This window comes from Gavia stellata, chromosome 7 (assembly GCF_030936135.1).
Source record: "Gavia stellata isolate bGavSte3 chromosome 7, bGavSte3.hap2, whole genome shotgun sequence".
In the NCBI taxonomy this organism is placed as follows: domain Eukaryota; kingdom Metazoa; phylum Chordata; class Aves; order Gaviiformes; family Gaviidae; genus Gavia; species Gavia stellata.
Window position 1 is genome coordinate 7,660,271 of NC_082600.1, and position 17,007 is coordinate 7,677,277.

At 34.4% G+C, this 17,007-nt stretch overlaps 1 protein-coding gene across 1 annotated transcript in view; it reads right to left on the bottom strand.

The window, feature by feature from the left end:
• C7H14orf39 (chromosome 7 C14orf39 homolog) overlaps positions 1–17,007 on the bottom strand; it is a 36,821-nt gene that overhangs the window by 11,135 nt on the left and 8,679 nt on the right. The window contains exons 4-9 of the mRNA XM_059819482.1: positions 16,101–16,227; positions 10,553–10,642; positions 5,819–6,006; positions 5,294–5,336; positions 4,769–4,889; positions 3,481–3,575 (exon numbers count right to left, since the gene is read on the bottom strand). Of these exons, the coding sequence (XP_059675465.1) occupies positions 3,481–3,575; positions 4,769–4,889; positions 5,294–5,336; positions 5,819–6,006; positions 10,553–10,642; positions 16,101–16,227 (664 nt within the window). The remainder of the gene's footprint in view (positions 1–3,480; positions 3,576–4,768; positions 4,890–5,293; positions 5,337–5,818; positions 6,007–10,552; positions 10,643–16,100; positions 16,228–17,007) is intronic.

A 17,007-nucleotide genomic window follows, 5' to 3' on the forward strand; every position in this document is an offset into this window, starting at 1 on the left:
AGAAGGTATTGATGACAGAGTTACAAACAGGAGTCAGAAGCTCTTAAGATATATATTTTTTTAAGTAACAAAACTTTCCAAAAGAGCCTGCAATTAAACTTTATGCATATGTACTACACCTGCTCCCTTCTCTCCCCAAAAACACTATTGAAAAAAAAAAAACACGTGCATCTTCTCTGACATAATTAATAACCATTGAAAGAAAAATCAGACTGCATACTGAAGCTGAAAATAGTCCAAATTGCAGTAACAACAAGAAAGATAATTTTTCTTCTTTCTCTATTTCATTGTTAGTAGACATCTGAGTAGATAAAAAATCTTTATCTTGATCCATACTGTGAAATAGACAACTTTTTTTTTACTAAAGTGCAAAGAAAAAAATAGATATTCTTAAATCAAAATCAAATCCCGTTTCCTTAGCAGTAGTTTCTTCTTTGTAGCATAATGAAGCCCAAAGATTAATATGACTCTATCTTCACTATAGGAATCAAGTGTATTTGAATCTACACATGAAGAATCACACTTGCTGCTGTGGTGTTTACCAGGACTCTCTACTGAAGCCATTCAGAAGTTCAGTATTCTAATCAGGTGCATACCAGCAAGTCCTTTTGGAAGCAGGTCTTTCAATAACTAGTTGCCATAATAAATAGTAACTAATAATTGCCTATGAGGTTGTGGTCAGCACAGGGTTGACTCTTCATGTATGTTTACATTTAGAAGTCCAGAAACAGCTTTATAAGTATTTTTGCAAGAATTATATTATGAAGTTTTTTCTTTGGTCAGTAAAAGCTAATCACTTGTAATGCAAAAATACTGAAAGAACTGCAATAATCCACCATGGAACATCCTTTACAAGAAGTTTTAGCAAAAATCTCTCACTTGGAATGTAAGATATTTTAGGTATTCAGAGGTGGAATTAATACATAATCAAATAGGAAAAAAAAAAAAAAAAACCAGAATTACAGAATAATGGAATTAAAGCTTTGTCAAATACTTTACAAAAGCAGAGAGAATGAACATGATACATGCCAAAGCACAGTTCAAGTTGTCAGCCTTTCTATGTAATAAATATAATCTCTAATTGAGAAATCAAGACCAGGGCTTCAAAAGAGTTGAATCCTGTTCAGTGATTGATGAGAACTCTTGATTTGGAAATTTTAACTATGATACTTGCCTGTGTAACTGGTGAACTGTGAAAGCCCACTAATCAGAGAAAACAGCTGGTATGAGAAGAGGAATCTGTGTTTTGCAGTCAGCCTCATCAACGACTAGCCAGCCAGCAATGAGTGATTCAAACTAAAATGTTCCAAGACTTTTAAAAGAACAGTTACCACTGCCATCCTCCTGCCCAAAGGAGAACATGTATATCAGCACCTATTCCTTAACTTGCAAGTTGATTTCTTGTCTTGTAGGCCTCTAAAGCGTTTCATGGGTATTAATTTGTACATTGTTCTGCTCAATGCTTCATTGCTCTGTTTAGTTCTTTCCCTTGATGCTGCCAGTTTCTCTTCATCCTAGTCTGCATCAGTTCATGGAGATTCACAGTACAACTCTTATTTTTCTTCTTTTGTGGCAGAAGACGAAGATATCTCCTTTTTCTTCACAAAGCTCTCTTTGCTTGGTAGCAGCCTTTTAGTGACTGCAGAACAGCTCACAGGAGACTACTGCCTTTGGTACCCATATTCTGCTATTTTATTTTTGTACCTTGCCTTGAGTCTGCAAAGGTTTTCATTCATATGACTCATAATCTTAGCACATTTTCTGTTTGTGTTTTTTTCACAGTGATTATAATCACAGATTCATAATACATCTCTTTTTAACATCAGTAGTTACTTAAATGAGATACTTCTAAGCTTTCTAGTGGAAAAAAATTGTAATACATTAATGCCAAATAGGGATTTTAAAAAAAAATTTTAATGCCATTTTGTACAAGCCTTTCTGTTATGTATATTTTTGACATAAATAAGCTTTAAAATTTACTCTAGGAAAAACATATTAATTAATAATCAGGTTATGGTCTGATACCATATACTATATCACGTAAATGCATACATGGAAGTTAAAAGTCAATGTGAGTTAGCGTAGTGTAAAATGTTTACATCTTATAACTATGATGCAAGCCATGGAATTATTGCTTCAGTAAAAGCACCAAAAAGATCTACTTGTATGCAATCAAGACACAACTTCAGGTGAAGGGACAAGCACCATAAGACTCCATGACATGGAGGTAAATGTACAAATGGCAGGTCTGCCAATGCACCCTATGAATTCCTTCCCACGAGGAGCCTGAGTGAGTGCTTCTTACACCTCCATGCACAGAGCATAGATGTCTGCCTTTTATGATAGGTCTTTAATTGGCATTTTGCTTTCTGCAGACTGAACATACATGGTTTCTTTGAAAATTCAAAGAGAATGCTTCCCATCTTTTTTTTTACCTAGTCTTAAAACTAAGTGGATTTCTGGCTTCCCTATGTTTCTGAGGTCTTGCCAATTACAAAAAGCTTATATAAGAAGGTAGAATGGGTGTAAGGGCTTAAAACACAAAAAAATAATCATCTGACTAAATCATAGGTCTGTAAGAAGATATTAAAGTCCTAAAATGCCCCTGTGGAAAGGATCTTAGGGATGATTAAAATGACACATTTCTAAAGATATAGTCCACTAAATCCCTATTTAAAGCCCTAAAAAGCTTCTTTTTCAAGCACACCGTAATGTAAAATCACTTGAACAGAGTCTTTTGGACATATTTTCAGTTTAAAATGGATTTTGGTCTAAAAGCATCAGCTCTAAAGGTGGTGCTTCAACATTCACAAAGACTCCAGGTAAGTGCAAGATAGTCCTGATGGTGATTTTCAGTCATTGTAATTGAGCCCAAATTAAAGTGAGTCCCAGTTTTAAGTGACCACTGACTAATTTGCTAAGCCATTAATCCTGTCTATAAAACTTTCACTCATGCTTGTTTTTTAGAACTAAATTCAGAGTTAAATTTCTTAATTAGTTCAGAGCTGAGGACAAATGACATGTGGAACCCTGACTTTTTTCCCCCAAATATGCGTTTAGTAGAGTTAATGTATTTTATCTCTGACAGCACAGTAGCTGTATGTCACGGTAGTTGTATTCAAAACTCGTACAAATATTCACATAGATCTATCAGCAGTAGCTGTGAGGAGCAAAGATTTCTACAAAATACTTTTGAATAGTATATTTCCAGATATATTTAGCTTCCAAGAATCAAAATTTGCCACCATCTTAACCCCAAGAAATAAAAAACTTTTAAAATTACATCATTAAATCACATGACCAGGGTTAGAGAAGCTTACCAGTTATTATTTATGGTTGGACTTGATGATCTTAAAGGTATTTTCCAACCTAAATGATTCTATGATTTAGCAACAATTTGTGTTTTGTGGTAGTCTTTGTGTAAATGCTGAGATAGTACTCTGGATGAAAGCAAGGGAAAGAAATAATTTTTAAGTGTACCTTTCTTTCAACTCCTTTGGCTTCTCTAGACTTTTCTGATTTTTTCCTTCAATCATTTTGGAATTATTCTGGTCTTCTGTAGTCTCTTCAAATGTCTTAAAAGATAAAGAACAAAGAACATAATAATTGAAAAAACTTGAAAAATTATTGCTACATGCTGCAAATGTTTTCTAAATCTGATTAATCATGCACAGTAGTAGAGTTTTTGTAACCAAGACAGTCTGAAGAAATGAGCAGAACAAGGTTAAAGAGAGGCAATATTTTTTTGTTGGACCAATGGTAATGACTGGAATAAACACAGAACATTTTAAACACAGGCGCTACGTATCTATTCAGAACAAGGAGCTCCTTACACGGTCTCCTTCATAGTTATAAATAAATTTGCCACATTTCTTCTTTCTGTATGTTTATACAACACATACCACATTAGGAACTTTAGTCCGTAACTAGGACCGTCAAACAGAATTACAAAATATAAATAGAGAACACCACCTGTGCACAATATGCTTCTATCAGCTTAAGGCTGGCTGAAGGGACACGGCTGACACAGCAGTAAATGGAGTCCTTGATCATCTGGTCCAGAGAGGTAAAAGTGTCCAGATGCAATACTATAAAAACTTACGAAACTCTACAAGGTTGGTCTACTGGGCTACTCAGGCTTAGGAGAGACCTTTTACATCCTAACAGGGGGGTGGGTCAAAATGCTGTCCTGACAAAGTCCTTTTTTTGGAAGACCATCCCTTTGGAATCAGTGTTTCTTCTAGCTAGTGGAACTGTACTGATCTCCTGTCTAAAATCAGCCCATTTTACCTCTGCGTATTATTTACCCACACATTTGTTTGGGGAGGAAAAAAAAAAGAGAAAAAAAAAAAGGCATTTACGTGATTCTTATTGTAAAGCATTATTAAAAACCAGTAGGACCTGTGAAGGCTATACACTCAAGCCCTGGGGCTCACTAAGGAATGGCCCTGCTATATTTTGAAGTGTATTCTCTGGCCCTGTTGAGTTAGCACGAAAGTCACCGTGACACAGTGCCTTGATGGAAATTATGGCGTAAACTGAGGTCAATAGAAAGCAAGCTTTAAGAGCCTTTACATTCATGGACCCCTCTTCTCTAAGAAAACATATGTGATGCTATCGAAACATAATCACTAATACTGGAATCATCCTGTTGGACTGTGTGCTTGAAAATGGACTACTTTTTTTAAGTTTCAGAAAATATAATGGTGGTATATATAACTACATATATAAAATCTATTTATATAAAATAAAATTAAAACACAGTTACCTTTTTTAAATAATTTATTTTCATTTCTAATTCCTCTGCTTCTTTTTGTAGTTCAATGGATTCTTGTGTAGCAACTGCAGCAAGCTTTAACATTTCCTGTGTTTTTTGCCTCGAAGAAGCACTTTCATGTTACGGAATATATACTGCAGCATTACTTTTTTCAAGCAAAGGATGCTATCAGATCCCTGACTCTGCTATGCCGTAAGCACAAATGCTAGAGGAACAGAAAGCTCTGACAAACCTGCATTTCTTAGACAAGTCTTCAAATCTAATTTCATTTAGGCTTCTCCTCCTTAATGAAGCATTTTGACTGATATGTCATCAAGTGAATTTTTTTTCCCTCAAAATGCTCCCATAAATTTAAACTGAAGGGTATTATTTGACCTTTAGTTTTCTCACAGAGAAATGCCAGTGCTGCCCCTCTAAACATAAATATATAAATAATTATTTTACTTTTTAACAAAAAGTTGTGAAAGGTAAATATAAACTTTCTTGCCTTGCATAAACACTACAAATCAAGGATACATCTGTAAAGCCCAATCATTTAGGGATTTAAAAGGAACAGGCTCTGCAGAAATAAAATTTCATTTCAGATCATTAATTCACAAATCTAATTTTCGTTTCAAATACAAGATAAATCAATAGAACAGGAGCACTTATCTTTACTTAGTATACATACAGAAATAGCAGTATAACAGATGGTAATGACATTAAAAACAGCACAAAAAAGTATATGAAACATAAATTTAAAATTTTGAGAGGCTTGTTCTGAAGTAATTTTAGGTCTTTTTTACCCCAAGAAGCCCAATGGTAAACCTCTTCCCGTTACATTCATGGGTTGGAGGAATGAATATTAGTATGTATACTCTAAATTCTTGTTCAAAGTCTCAGTTTGTTACAGAATTTTTTCCTAAAAATGGTGTAACAAAAATAGGACCTTTTTATTAGCTTAAGAGAAACTGTGGAAAATTAATTAGAGGATTTCTGTATAGCACTTTTAATGTGCACTACCAATAAGCTCTACTGTAAAAGCATTGATAAGAGCAGTACCCAGAATATCCAAGCAAGCATCTTCTTTCAATTTATATTTTTCAGACTGTTTCAAAACTCTGTTCTGGATTTCTTCAAGCTCTTTCTTTTTTTTGTAATACTCCTGTGCAAGAGCAGTTTCTGCATATTTTTCACGGTGTTGCTTCAAAATCTCTTTATACTGGGTTATGTAATCCTGATACATTTTCCTATAAAAATACATGTAATTTATTTTTTTTCACATGAAGCCATTGTTTATAAGGAAAAAAACTATTAATGTATGGCATCAGCTCAATTAGATTTGCTGCTGTCTGGGAAAAAAGTCAGATTATATTTAGTATAGCGCTATTTGGCTCTATTTTTTTATCTTCCAGCTGTTTTCAAGGAAGACTATGCTGTATGTAGCGAAGAATACACTCATGATGTAAAAAACAGTCAAACCTCATTGTTTTGAAAGGAATGTAGACCATACCATATTCAAAGGCAGCCTGGCAGATGACAAATGTTTTTTTCCCTGTGTAATTATCATGAAACTCACTGCCGGCCAAATTCTCTGTTCATGTATATTGGCACAACTCCGCTGGTTTCGGTAGAGCTGTATCAAACTTACAGTAAAAGAGAATTTGGCCTAGCATCCCATATTTAGAGCAGCCTGATGCATCACTGGACTAAGAGCTGCCTCCAAGGAGATGTTGAGTAATCTCTGTCTGACTCAGGGAAGCCTTAAACACACACATTAGTCACACTAAAACAATAGGACTATTCATGCTTAAGGTTAAGCAAACACTTAAATGTTTAATTGGCAAAAAGCCAGAATGCTCAGCTTCTTGTAGGACTGCCCTCTAAATTAATGTTACACTAATATAATTTCACTGACATAATGTGAGTACCTAGCTACAAATTATTAAAGTTGGTAGCATTAATTAATGTTCATGGCATTTTAAAAGCCTAAATCGGCTTTTGAAAAAATTATACTATGAACACAAACAAATACCACAACAAGTAATAGGATGTAACTCATCACATAAAGCTGAAAATTGATCAATGTTATGTTTGGAAAGATGAGAAAGAAAACAGCCATCCTCTTCTGTTAAATCAATGACAGTGCTTACATTGGAAAAGACTTCTTTTTTCAGGTTTTCTCATTCAGGCAAGGAATTTACAGGATAGGTCACTAATGGCAGACCAGATATTCAACTATCTCATTGGCATGAGTCTCTTATTACACCAATAATACTGCTAGGCATAACTTTTATTACAGGTAATTTCCAGTACAAAAGTAGTATTTTTTGGGAAAACTGAATAATTAAAAATGCAATCAAGGAACTGGTTCTGGTTCTTAATGTCACACACAGGTAATCTAAGAATAGACCTGCAGGAAGTCTGTATTTCCCACATAGGCAAGAGTTAACTATTAATAGTTTTTAAAATTATGAGTAATAACAACCAGTGCCCAGTAACTATGTTTCTCTATGCATTTGAAAGCAAAAGCTTAGTAACTGCTTAAAATTAAATTCAAATATGTCGGGTTTTTCACATGTTGATATTTTATGCCCCTTATTCCTGAAAAAAGATAAATTTAGGCATATGCAAAATACATAATAAAAGTTTGATGGTGAGTGTTTATGCAGATGGCATATGTTTATAGAGATATCACAGCTACAGACATCCAGCATGTATCATTAACGCAGACTAGTCATTTAACTAAGAAAGAAATATTACAAAAAGTTGCTTGATATTAGAATAAGCCAATATAAAATCACAAAAGGTGAAGGAAAAGTCATCCTCTAGGAAAAAGTTATGTGAACAAGAGAGAGGGGCAAATTTAAAAATATTAAGTTATTAGTACACCTGTAGATTATTCAGAAAATCCTTTATGAAACAAATTATGGTGCATAATAGCAACTAAAGCCAGAGACCCACCTATTTACCTGCACTATGAATAAAGCCTACATTAAGAAACAGCTCTCACTGCTTGCAAAGCATACAGTATTCCTCCTTAAAGAACATATTTTATCTCAAACTGCTATTAATCATTTAAATGCAGCATGACTGAAAGGCAGACACTCCTGGCTGCCCACTGGCTAGCCCAGGCAATGGAAGAGAGAAAAATTTTTGTCCAAATTCAACAGTAGAAGCTTCTGCTCTTACAAAAGGAAAACAGAAGTCACAGGAAAAAGAAAGTAAGATCTTAATTTTCAAATAAAACTACACTCCAGGCACTAGTTCCTGTTAAATTGACTGAAGTTCAATACACCCATTTAGGGGAAAGAAGTTGTAGATCACACTGTGAAACCAAGGAATTGACACTTCCCAAACTCCAAACTTCATGTAGAAAATTAATCTATTTGGTTTTCCACATGGATGGTCTCAGGAATCTAAGTTTCCTGATTTACTGAATATTTGTGTATACTGTACAAAATTTCCCAGGTATGAAAGATGGAAAATATTCCGTTCTAATTAGTTTAATAGATGCTACAAACAATAACTGAGCAACAAAGAAATTTGCTGATACACAATTAAGAATGCATTACAAATAAATTTTAAAAATATAAATAAGTAAAATAATTTGTTGTAGCAGGTACGTTTCAAGCTTCTGAAAATAATCGTCGAAGTTTATATTCTTTTCCCAAAATGTATTTTCCACAGATTAATATTTATGGCCATATTTATGGTATGGTATGGTATGGTATGGTATGGTATGGTATGGTATGGTATGGTATGGTATGGTAGTCTTGAGAAATTGTCACTATTTTTAATAAGTAATTCACATCCTCCAGTTCACACAGTTAAACATAGGCTAGTTGGAATTCAGCACTGTTCACATAAAAGTAATCAGAAAAAGTTTTAATCTAATGACAATGGGAAAAGGACAGCACCCACAAAACCCCCGAACATTATGTGGATAGCTATTTATTTCTCTTTTCCTTCTTCATATCACTTATTTTCAGGATGAACTTCCAGTACTAGGTGTTCTTATATGTTCTTGAAATGAGTAAGAATGAAAAAAATGTGGAACTTACCTCCATAGTAAGTGCCTAATTAAATGCAAACTGATCTGCCCATCTTTTTAAAACATCTTCCCATCTAAAGCAGTATGTCCTCCGTGCCCCCAAATGCTAGGCTAAAAAGCACATTCAGCACATAAAGTTCTAAAGGTACTTATTTTTCTTCCTAATTTAAATACTTAGAATTTGCTGAATGCACATCTTGCTGATTTGAATATATCATCAAATGCTTCTGTACAGAGGGACTGTATTTGTGAAGACCACTTTTGTAAAATACATGAATTAAATTTATTTTATTATTTATAGTCATGATGTCTTATAATTAAGCTCAGGAAAACAGATCAAACACTTTCATGTTGGAGTTGAAACTAGTTATCTAAAGAAGCAATTTAAAAGTAATGCTTCTTTGGCTTGTCAGCTCAAATTAGTGAAAGCCAAAATGGCTTAATCATATACTCATAGAAAGCCAATTTAGCCTTATTTTTGACCAAATATAGAGCTCTGAACAGGAAGAAGACAGATAAGCTACTAACTGAGTTAATTAAAAGCCATCAGGCATGCTATTTCTGCTGTCTTGGAGAAAAGAACCAAAGCCAACATTTTCAATTATCTAAAATTACACCTCTAAATTGGTATTTAGGTATCTAGATGGATCTGCCGTGATCTTTTCACCATAGGGCAAACGAACCTCTTCGCCTTCACAAGCAGATCAGTAAAGGTGAGCAACGTCTCTAAAATGAAGATCAATTTTATATGAGTGTCAAATAGGATTTCAGAGGGTTAACTTGGCACACCGCATTTTGAACATTTCAGTGAAAATCTTCAGGGACTTTTCTTTCTTCCATTGAATGTAGGCAGCTACATTCCACAACTAATCATTTCTTTAAAATGCAGAATCTAATTAATGAAGCTGAAACAACTGAAATGCCACTTACTGAACAGAATTGAATTTGCAATTAATACTGACTAGAATCTTACCCACAACTGGTCTTAAAATGGTTTTAGACCAGGCTTTCCTGAGCCACTCACTCTATTTTTTCAGTATCTAATATTGAATTTGCATGCTTTGTGGTTATTCTGAAGAATATACAGCAGTATACAAAAACTTAATTTGTATATTCTAATAATCATATGCAATTAATATTCACAAATAAAGAAAAGCATAAAACTATCTGAATGTTTCTAATTGTTATCTTACTTAGTCCATATATTAATTTAAAGGCCTAGGTTCAATTAAGCGATGCTTCTGAAAAAAACATAAAACCTGTGTATTTTCAAAAAAGTGTTCCCCAACCTGAGTATCTGAACCTACTGAAATCACAGTATACAAGAAGACATGTAATAATAATGGCAAAAAAAATCATTCATAGATAAAATTCATGTATGCTTTTGTAAATATGCTCTGATATTTCATATTTTTACCAAAAAAAAAAGCTGAAACATTCATTGTCTTTATTTCTTGGGCTTTTCTTGAAATTGTAGGCAATTGAACAATGTTCTGAAAAATTATAATAGGCATTTGGGAAGTAACTGAATTTGAAGAAGCCATATTTTATCCTATTCCACTGGTAACTACAAAATAACATATGACCTCATAATAATGTAAACCAAAAATTCTTTTAATTATTCAGTCACTTATATCATCCTGAAAAGATTACAACAACTTTTTGACACAGGCTGCACTATCATTGCTGATAAGTTTAGACAGGTTAATAAGCACTAATGCTTCTCACGTGATCATAGATACCTCTCATTTTCTGTAGCTTCTTGTAAAGCTTCAAGTTCATTTTTCAAATATTCTTCATGCTTGCTAAGAATTACATAGGTGGGCTTCCAGCTGTGGAGAAAGTAAAAAAAAAAAAAAAAGCAAGCATATAAATGGTCTTTCCTAATAAAAAGCCATTCAGAAATGAAGACATCAAGTTACTTTAGCTAGCTTACTAGAACAAATAATTAACTTAATGATTTAAAAGTCAAACATAAATGCATTTAGTACAGAAAGCTTTTACATGCATACATTTATTTTCTTAAGATTTTAAAGCTGCAAATTCAAGAATATCTATATATATAGGACTAACAAAGATTATAAAGCACTTTTTAAGGAAAAATAGAGTAAGATTCACAAATTTTTGGAGCCTAATGCTAAGCAATTAGGCATCTAAATCCACGTATGAGGTATTCAGAACAGCGCCATCAGTAAATCCTTTAGATATGTATGATCTTGTTGTTGGAGATGCACACAGCTTCGTTCCCATCGATATCACCAGCACCCATCTCATACCTCTATGCAAGCAGAAGTCACAAACTCAGAATTTCCTCCATCTGCTAAGCAAGTCCTGCTCAGAAAACAGCCAGAAAGAGATGCTGTCTTTCAGTACAATAGCCCAGACACTGGGAGCACTGACCTGGCAGTTTGGAGTCACAGATCCACATACCACCTATTACTGACTAGATTTGAGCTCAAATTCTGTCCCTACAGGAAAACATGCCAGCTAACAGTTAATAATAAATTAATGATGGACGAGAACTGAACTGCAGTTGCTGTCAAGTAACATTCTTTTCTGCCTCTAAGTCATCATCCACATATATTTTCATATTTCATGCAGTTGGTATCTGGCTATATAGTATGTCTACACTGTTAAATGCACCCATTCCAGAAACCTGTCTCCAGACAAGAGGTGCTGAGTGGCTCGTACCCAGCTCATAACTAGATTCCTCTAGAGCAAACTGATGGATCCACATTCTGCAATGCTTAGCCTGGATCTCCTCTCACGTGGCTTCCCTACAGCCCTGAAACATAATTAATTCATTTTTTGTTGTTCTTCTCACTTCAGGAGCTTCCTACAATGTAAAAGCTATGATGCAGCCCACCAAAGTGATTTTCTTACAGCAGAATGCTGTAGATTGTACTGAAATCGCAGCAACTTCAGGGAATACATGAAGGACTTACAACTAGTAAACTAATAGTACTTTTTCAACATCCAGGTATTAGAGATGCCTCTTCACTGGATGTGTGAACTCTAGAAGAACATGCAGATGAACTTTCTGATTCAAGTGAAATTCAGATGTGATCTTTAGGAGAGGCATATAAAGGGTCTTTAAAAATAAAGCATCCTGCCTGATGGTGTAAGGAGCATGAGCCATCCAGGCCTAGATGTCTCCTACCCTCCCAGCTGAGGTAAGAGCTATCAGAAAAGACATTTTCACAGAAAGTTGTAACTGAACAAATGGCCAGGATCTTGCTCAGTTAGAGATGGTCGGAAACAAATTCAGAAACCTCTGGTGCATGGAGCCTCCAAACAGCGAGTAATACCTTAGTAAGACATAACAGACACCAAAGTGTTGTGAAGTGAGGGAAAGAACAGAAAAATTACTTGTCTACTGAGCTAAATAGTCGTGTGTGCTACTGACAAACACTCTGTTCATCAGAAAGAATAACTTCTGTAATGGCAGGTTGTCAACCGGCAACTTCTGAGATGCTGGGAGCTGAGATTCAGATGATGGCCGAATCATCTGAACAGACTGGGCTAGAGTAGGACAGAGATCTTATTTCCGGTGAAAAAAAAATCACATGCTCCCTCCAAGGGAACCTTCTACAGCAAAAATTAGCACACCCTCTCTCTAGTCAGGGCTTAAAGTGATCTATAAATTCAGCTTTTGTCCAGAATACAAGCTACCCTAAGGCAACAAAAACACCTGCAATGAAGTTTGCCTGAGTGGAACTATCTGTCCTAGGAGATGTACACACACAACCCAACTTTAGGAACACATACGTAGATCCTATCAAAACTAAACGTTGAAGAAATAGAAGAAGGAAAAATCCGTAAGGACTGAAGAGACCAAGTGTATCTGGAACAGCAGAGATACAGTTACATTTAAAGAGCTACATCAACAAGGAGGAGGGGAGAAATGGCAATACAGAACTAGGTTGCAATTGAACAAAGCAAGTAATTCTTTACTGGACAGATGAGAGCAACTGAGGACGTCTGGTTCACTTTGACTGCATATTCATGAGGGGGGTAAGTAAAGGGCATTTTTGGATGTGAGTATGCCCTACAGTTCAAAACTGGAGGGTTTATAGCATGCAATCACACAAAGTACGAATGTGCATTTGGACAATCGCTCCAAAGGTGGAATAAAATAGGGGCTTGAGTAACCGCTAACTTAATGCATTTCCATCAAGAAAATAAATAAATAACAAAGACCTGACAATTAATTTGCTAAAGTCCAATAACCTTGAACAAAAAATAATGTACTCCAGGTGGTGAGACAACACAACATATAGTCAACATCTATAACAGCAGTAAAGTTTGTCAATAAAACAGCTGACTGAGAAATTGCAGCATCCCTTCAGGAATCTAGCACTATTGGTACAAATTGTTTGACACCACTGGTGATTAAAAATATAATTACAAAATGCTACCTCACCATGTCCATTGCAAATTCAGCAGAAAGCTAAATTTTTAAAGGATCAGATTTTTAAAAAAGTAGAAACCAACAGTACTTATATAAAAATGTACTGGCACACAAGCACTGTGATCTTCTTCTACTCAGAAAGCTCCATGCCTTTCATTGGAGGGGGGGAAAAAAAAAAAAAACAAGCAATGAAAAAGCTATAGAGTTTTTATTAATCAAAGTATATACCATGCTATGCGTTATATTTTGTGTTCACATCTATACTGCAGACATGCAAAAAACACATAGTACAAGAATGCTGTTTGCAACAGAACAAGGTATACAGGATGCAAGTAGCTCATCTACTAGTTTGTTAAAAGCATCGCTGTTTCACAGAGGTTCTTGGTAGCTATCACATTTATTTGTCCTTCCTTTCATCAGCTAGGGTACAAAAAAATCTTTATCCACACTAATCAGAAAGCACTAAAAATATCCTGTAGTTTAGCTAGTGGGACAAGACAACAATTTCTTTCCCAAATTAGCAACATTCTCAGTTCATCTGGCTTTTTTTTTTTTAATTTCCATTAAATCTCATCATCCTTGCACCCAAATTTAGAAAATAGAAGAGAAACAATGAAATTGGAAAAGGTTCCATCAGCAGTATTTCACCACTTCTTATTGTTCTGGGATCCACACTTCTAGTTTTAATCATTATTACAAAAATGTCATCACTTGTCTAAAAATATATGCTTTGTTTTGGCCATTTTGTGCCTTCAGTTCTTTGTTATATAGACCAATACGGATTTCTTTAGAAAACACAGTAGTATCCCAATACACCTGACTCATATATCATATTTTCTGTAGACTTGTTGAATATAGGAATCCCGTCTTTTGTTTAAAGTCTTCAACCATGCCTCAATATACTTACGATGTCTGGTAATCCAGACAAAATGTTGTTTCTTTGTGAGCTCTATTGAGCATTACTGGCAATTAGTCAGTGATGAGGTTGATTGTGACTCCAAAACAAGATTTGAATTTACAAAATCAACATTAGAGTCATGCCCAGTATATATGGAGTATCAACTAGACTAAATTTTAGAAGTTTAAGAAGATTCTACTATGTAAGTGTTCTAATTGTCTGATCTTATAGCTAGGGCTTGGTTATTGTCTGACCTTATAGCTAAGGCTTGTTTATCACAGTTTTCAGTATGTCATTAAATGACATTTTCAGTAATTTAAGTCAAAGTCTCTACTCTTCTGCAAGCATTGTCCTTCTGTGAATACATGTATTCATTAATGAGTCACTCCTCATTTTCAGTCTCTTTACACTAATACCATTAATTATTCTGTGTAGGACCTGAGCCAAATCCCATTGAATTCAATTATTAAAATTTAGATCAGAGCCTTAGTTCTACCCTTAATTTTTTATTTCTTTATTTGCATCACTTAACAGTTTGTGATTTGCAAACAGACTCACAGCTTCAAAAGATATCTAAGGAAGTAGTGTGGATGGTTTCAGAAACTTACAAAAGTGGTCATTCTATATACTGCATTGGAGGCAATAATTTAACATAAAGGAAAACTGGAATTTTCTTGTCAAGGTCAAACCTTTCCCTAACACTTATGATAAAACTACAAATGAGTACGGTGTGGCAATTGATTCAAACCGCTAGCCACTATACCCACTTCATTCACTAGTGATTCCATTCTTTCTTCTGTTTTCAGATAGTTCAAAATAAACCTAGAAAGGACCCTGATGCTATCTTTACTTCTATTTTTATTCTTAGAAACACCCACATTCTCCATTCACATCCTAAAAAAATTTTCAGATATATGTTATAAACATTTTTGTTCAGGTACTTATCTTTAGGTATAGAATTGCAAGAAAATAAAACAGGTAACATTTGCTAACAAATCATCACTTCAACTGCCAAGGAACTAGACAGACTGTGGAGAGGTGAACACTGCAGTGAAAAGACAGGATTATATCATCTGGACCAAACTCTCTGTATCGTCAAATACAGATTTGCCTTTTTAGCTATCCTTGCAAACACCTGAGATTTTCATTTTTAAAAATTAGACATTCCATGTCAGTAAGAAAAAACTCCTTGTAGCCAAATTCTTGCTTGAGAAACTTAACTAAGAAACTTGCTAAGACTCAAAACTGATCTGCATTTAAAACTTGCACTAACAATCTGATAGAAAAATTTCTATGAAGAAAACTGAACTGCAGCCCATTGCGTTCATCAAAACAGTGTGCCTAGAAGAACATTTTTGCAGTCTGTGGTAAAAATTATACCAAAATCTGCTAGTAGAATTACACACATATCTGTACATAGAGGCAGTTATGAAACATCTTAGGAGACAACATGTATAGAACAAAAAGTAATGTGAAACATGTTGTGAACAAAGAATAGAAAGATGCTTCAATTTCAGGAAGCCCAATTCAGAATTAAACAAAGAACAACATAATGGAGCCTTATTGTCACTGATAGTTAATAACATTTTAGTTTAAAAAAAACCTTTTTTTAACAGTATTCCTAATAATGTTCAAATTTGACAGAACTCAGATACATCCAAATATAGAAAAATTAGGTTTCTATTACCTTACTACTTGAGTACTTTAGCATGCTGCAAAGACAGTACCTGTGATCACTGAAAACTATTGATTCTAATACAATCTAAAACAAACCTACTTAAATGTAGTCTGTTTTTCAATAATTTACTTTTTCAAGGGATGGATAACACTGCAATTTTTCTACCTGATGATTTGCATCTTGAAAAAAATAGAATACTGAAGTTTTCTTTAACATCACTGCTGTCTAAATACAGACATACATATTTTTACACTACTTCTTCATGCCATCTATAACTCAAAGTTCAGGCTATATTATACTTACGCATTACAGCTCTCCTTACTACTCTCATTCTGCTTGAGCAAATCAGCAATTGCATCATTGCTGTTATTTATATTTTCCTGCAACCTAGCGATTTCATTCTTTTTTTCCGTGATTTTTACAGTATACACTGAAATGAAAAATAAAAATAAAAAAGTAAGCATATGTGTTTTCAACATATCCATGAAATAAAAAGTCTACATTCAGAATGATTCAAAATATTTTCCAAAATACTTGATCTCGATAGTGCCAGATGAGTCGACAGCCTGCAATTAAGCAAAGCAACAACAAAGTGAATCAAAAATTTAGGGAGTTTCAGCTGTGTGGTGAGTACCTTAATTATCATCTAATATTGTGAGATTGACTTTGGAAGAAAAAAATTATTTCTGCTGTTTGTGCATCCCAGTCTATATAAAACTGAAATAACTATTAGTGGTAGAAATCAAAGCATTCAACAGTCAGAGTTTTTGCAGTCCACAGCATCTGCAGATACTAGAAGTAGTGTACAGGGAAACCAGAGTGTAAGCCACTTTGCCCTCGGTAATGCTTGCAACTGAAGAGACTGACTGGAGTACAAAAGTTGCTTGAGATAAAAGGTCTCTTTCAAACATTTGTTTTCTTTTACAGAAGTCCAAAAACTCAAATGTTTTGAATGGGAAAGGTGACTACAAGAAGGGAAAAATGAAAGCATCACTAATGGCATATAAGCAAATTATTACTAGAAACAGAAACAGAGCAATTAAAATAAAAAGGGAATTTACTCAAGGTGGTAATGTGTAATGTGTGACAAATTAATACAGGAGACAGAAGTTAATTATGAAAAACATGCATTATAACAACAAATCCTCAAGCACTATGATATTTGCAGAGGTTCTTAAGGCAGGTTCTTATTTCTGCCATATCTAAGAGC